We start from the raw sequence: 5,085 nt of genomic DNA on the forward strand, positions 1-5,085 counted from the left end.
CCAGAGCGCGGGGCTGGCCGGGTGGTTTTGCGTGCAGGCTGCGCAGGGCCGCGTGATCGCCCGGCTGGCGAGGCTGCCCAGCGCCGTGGGCTGCGCGTCCCTCTAGCCTCCTCACCCAGCCCCAGTCCGCTCCGGCAAGCTGCCCTCCCCGGCGTGGGTTTAGAGGCGAAGGTTCGCACCCGAGCCTCCCGCCGGCCCCGGGGACCCAGGCTGGAAGGGGCGCTCCCGGGCCTGCTGGCCCGCGCCGGGCTGAGGAAGGGGCGCCCGGGCGGCGGGGGCGCAGCGGCGAGCCTTCAAGGCGGTCAGCACCGCGGGAGTCCTGGGGGAAGCTGGGTGCCTCGTTTGTCTGGGTCTCCCTGAAAACCCCGGGGCTCACAATGGGCCTGGAGGCGCCGGACACGAGGGATGCAAATTGTGCTGATGGTTCTCGCGTAACTCGTCCTGAGAAGAATCTGGGGCGCCCGCACAAAAGGAATAGGGGTTTGTGCATGTGCCAGTATCCGCAGAGTCCGAAACCTGGGGGAAATGATATATATTCTTTCCCTGATAGGGTGAAATTGGACTGGGTGAAACTGCGTTTGGGAAGAAAGACGCCCTCACTCCAGCCGCATTCCCTGGCGTTGCATCTGCCGCCCTGTGGCCGAGGCTCTGTGTGCCGAGCGGCCTGGCCTGGTCCGGGAGGGCAGCAGGCAACGCGCCGGGACTGAGATTTTTGAGCTAGAGGGGCATGGGGAGAAGCTGAGCTCTTCCTCTGCAGACCACCTTTCCAGAAGATAGAAATCATCTGGAGGGGAAAAGAGGGTGGGGAGAAGCCTCCCTCCCACAAAGACTAGCCGTTACTGGGCTAAGCTGGCCCTCCCTCACGCCAACAATAGCCGCGGTGGAGAGGCCCGGCGACCCAGCCGAGGCTTCCTGTTCTGTTAAGTCACTCCCTGTTTATCCTTAGGGCCAAAGGAACCCCCAGGTTATTTCAAAAAATTAAATGAGTGCATCTTGAAAAGGAGCATAAGTCAGATGTTGGGGATGTTGTGACTTTGAAATTTGCAGCTAAGGGATGCTCCTCTCTGCAGCCGGGCGGTTCTTAATCAATTAGACACAAAAAAGGCCAACCCAGGCGGTCTCCTGCCCGCTCCTGGGAGATGGGGGCCGGGGAGCAGTTCGGATTGCCCTAGCTGCGCGGCACTGGACACTGGCATCCCACTACTTGGCATCGCTTTCCGCACCGGGGCTCCAAGTGTGGTGGGCTCCTGAACCCGCGAGGGACCTGGCCAGACGTGCCAGGGTGCGGAGAGGGGAAGCAGAGCAGAGGCGAGGGACCTGGCTGAGTTGCGAGCTTGTGCCCGGCAGCAGGACGCCACCGCGCCGACATATTTCCATGGGAGGGAGCAGCTATAGTTTGGGATATGAAATCGCCCCGGGAGCTGTGGAATTCAAAGAATCCACATTTCTTTCTGCTGCATCCTGCAGAGAAGAGGGAGAATCTTGTGCTTCGGTCTGCTTTTGTAGCTTCTGCTCATTCACAGATATTTAACTTTCACCTACATGGGTTTTTTTCTCTTGTATTCTCTCAGACTCACTGGGTCTCTAATTTCTTTAACTCTTCTGATGTTTATTCATTTTTTGACATTTAGAACTATTGTATTACTTAAAGTCATGCATTGGATAGGGGATGGGATAGAAATAATCACATAGAAATTCCAGTATTTTGTCTGCTAGAAGACAATCGAATACACCTAGCTTCCGCAGATTTTGTTTTTTCATTTTAATCCGCTTGGTTGTGTCCTGTGGAGGTAGCCGAGATAGGGTTGTGGTTTCCAAACGCCAACTAAACTAGTCAGCGGTCATAAATAGGCTCTCACTCTTCTCCAGAAGGCGCTGATGAGGGTAACGTGATAAATATAATTTCAAATCCCCAACAAGATAATTCTCCAGGGTCTTTTCCCTCACTCGCAGCATACCCACTGGCCTCATGTTGCTATCTGATGACCCCAACAACAGACCAGGACAGTTCTGGGGTGTGGAGTTCCCCCTTCTCTGGGGTGGGAATCAGGAGCCTCTCAGACCAGTCAAGCCCTACGGGGATCTCAGAACTTCTTGCTTCAGAGACTCCAGTAAACCCTCCCAGAAACCCCTATGATCCACGGGGAAGAGTACTTTGCACCCCCAGATTTTCAGGAGCAAGCAGATAGGTCCAATTTGAGCAGGCACCTCCTTTTTCTGATTCTTCAGCCTCTGCCCTCTAATGTGAGTGAAGGTGTGGGGCTGGAGTTTCCGAAGAAAGGGTCGGCATCAATAATTCCCCTCGTCCGTCTTAGAAGAGAGGACCCCAGGTGTCTCCCAAATCCCGGAGGTGAGAGAACGAAGAAGCAGCGTGCAGCCGCCAGCGCAGGGCTGGGAGAGACAGTGGCAGGGAAACCTGTCCTTACCCCCACTTCGCCTCTACTGTAAATAAACCCGCGAGCCAAAGGACTCATCCGTCTCCTTAAACAGCCAGTAAACTTTATATGACACAATATCTAATAGTAATTTATTGGGGAGATATTGTAAATTCCAACGGTTTTAGTTAATAAAGGAGCTAATTAAAAAGGGAAGGGCTGTGCTGGACCAGCTGTTGGTGAGAAGATAATCCTGGGGGGGGGTGTAGGTGCAGGGTGCGAGGTCTGAATGTGCTGGTATTTTTTGGCGTGACTTTTTCCCTCTCGCCTGTGTGGAGCGATTGCCTCGCTAGCTGTGTGAAGTTTTATGTGATTTTTTAAAAAACCAGAATCCAGCGAATAAATCCGCACCCACTGTGTCGCCCCCCCCAACCCCCAGATTGGGGAAGGGGGAAGTTGGAATGGGTGCGGAGTGGGGGGGACTGGCTGTCCCCACCCATCCCCCTGGCGGCGGCGCCCACGTGAGCCGGGCGGCCAATGGGTGGCGGGCGCAGGTTTAACTATGTTTAATGTCAGCTAGCAATAAAGTAGACGCTGCCGGTCCGGCCTCGCGGAAATGGGCGAGCATAATCTCCTGAATCCCGGGTTTGTGGGGCCGCTGGTGAACATTCACACCGGAGACACCTTCTACTTCCCCAACTTCCGCGCGTCCGGGGCGCAGCTGCCCGGGCTGCCGTCGCTGTCCTACCCGCGCCGCGACAACGTGTGCTCGCTGCCCTGGCCGTCGGCGGAGCCGTGCAATGGCTACCCGCAGCCCTACCTCGGCAGCCCCGTGTCCCTCAACCCGCCCTTCGGCCGCACGTGCGAGCTGGCGCGCGTGGAGGACAGCAAGGGCTACTACCGCGAGCCGTGCGCCGAGGGCGGCGGCGCGGGCCTGAAGCGCGAGGAGCGCGGGCGCGAGCCGGGCCCTGGAGTCGGGCCCGGGGCCGCCCTCCTGCCGCTGGAGCCGTCGGGGCCGCCCGCGCTCGGCTTCAAGTACGACTACGCGCCGGGCGGCGGCGGAGACGCGGGCACCGGCCCCCCGCACGACCCGCCCTCCTGCCAGTCGCTGGAATCCGACTCCAGCTCGTCCCTGCTCAACGAGGGCAACAAGGGCGCCGGCGCGGGCGACCCCGGCAGCCTGGTGTCTCCCCTGAACCCCGGCGGCGGGCTCTCGGCCAGCGGTAAGGACCCCACGCGCCCGCGAGGCGGCCCCCGGACGGGACGTCCACGGGGCGGACGGGGCGGGACGAGACGGGCCGCCGGGGTGGCGGAGCGTGCGAGGAGAAGGAAATGCTTCTTTCTGGAAAGCAGCGCCGGAGGTGGGGAGCCCTGTAAACATGTAAATGTCCCCATAAAAGAACTGGAGACGTTCCCCTCGGCGTCGCGCGCGGCCTGGGGGCGGGGAGCCCGGGGGAAGTGGGCTGCGGACGACTCCCCGAGGCCGCCGGGGGCCGGGGTGGGGGCTGCGGGGCGCTGGGTGCCCCTGCCTTCCCACGGGCCTCATGACCTGTGTCCTTTATCTTTTAAGAAATGCCAGCGGGCACGGGCAAGTCTTGCCACTCGCACAGTCCCGCTCACTTAACAGGCCCGTGTTGGCGGACGCGGGGAAGGGACCAGGACGTCGGGAAGGAGAGGTCTGGGGAGGGCGAGGGGAGGCGAGCGCGGCAGGGTCAGCGCCCCGGCGGCGGGAGCAGGCGGGGAGCCGCGGAGAGGTGGAGGGGCGAGCTGGCGGGCAGGGCAGGTCTTCGCGCCGGAGAGGCAGGCGAGGAGAGGCAGGGCCCGGCGCTAGGCCGAAGTGAAGCCGACTGGGGAGGACCGGGGGCGCCGGGCGCGTCACCCCTCGGTCCCCTGGCCAACCCTGCTGGTTCGTCTTCACCCAGGGGCGCCCTGGTACCCGATCCACAGCCGCTCGCGGAAGAAGCGCAAGCCATACTCGAAGCTGCAGCTGGCCGAGCTGGAGGGCGAGTTTCTCGTGAATGAATTCATCACCAGGCAGCGCCGGCGGGAGCTCTCAGACCGCCTGAATCTTAGCGACCAGCAGGTCAAGATCTGGTTTCAGAACCGGAGAATGAAAAAGAAAAGACTGCTGCTGAGGGAGCAGGCGCTCTCCTTCTTTTAGGGGGCGAGACAAGGGCGCCAGCCCCAGACTGAGCCTGTCCCTGGCAGAGAGCAAGAGGGGGCGCTGCCTGGGATGCAGTCCCCGCTTGGAACGCCAGGCACCTCTGGCAGGCCCCCCCTGGTGTCCTCCTGTCTGTCTGTTCGTGGTTCCCTTCCACACACCCCCAGCAGGCCCTGCCTGGTTCCAGAGAGAAGGGGAGAGAGCAAGTCCACAGTGCAGGCGGGGCAGGGCCAGGGCCGGTGGAGGAACCGAGGAGGGGCTGGATGGAGGTGGGCTGGGACGCTGCCTGCCGAGCCTCTGACTGAGGATCTAGGGGAGAGGCACCCCAGGCACCCCCTTTCACCCCTATCCTTCTGGGGTCTTAGGTGTGTCTGCCTGAAGGAGTAGGCAGAGGTGGGGACCACAGAACCCAGGCTCTCCAACTTGCAGTCGTGGGGGTGGGAGAGGCTGAGGGGAGGGAATGAGCGTGGAGGCCTGCAGGTAGTGGAGGGATCAGGTTAGCTCTGGGAGGACAGGAGGATGCAGAGGAACCTGGGAGGAAGTGCAATT

At 61.0% G+C, this 5,085-nt stretch overlaps 1 protein-coding gene across 1 annotated transcript; it reads left to right on the top strand.

Annotated features, from left to right (window-relative positions):
• The first annotated feature begins 2,991 nt into the window (after positions 1-2,991).
• Positions 2,992-4,536, top strand: HOXC12 (homeobox C12). Its single transcript, XM_037515378.1, has 2 exons — positions 2,992-3,598; positions 4,298-4,536. Exons 1-2 carry the CDS (start codon positions 2,992-2,994, stop codon positions 4,534-4,536), a joined length of 846 nt encoding a protein of 281 aa, XP_037371275.1.
• The last annotated feature ends 549 nt before the right edge of the window (positions 4,537-5,085 follow it).

This window comes from Talpa occidentalis, unplaced genomic scaffold (genome assembly GCF_014898055.3).
Source record: "Talpa occidentalis isolate TD23 unplaced genomic scaffold, MPIMG_talOcc4v2.1 talOcc4.16, whole genome shotgun sequence".
Lineage (NCBI taxonomy): Eukaryota > Metazoa > Chordata > Mammalia > Eulipotyphla > Talpidae > Talpa > Talpa occidentalis.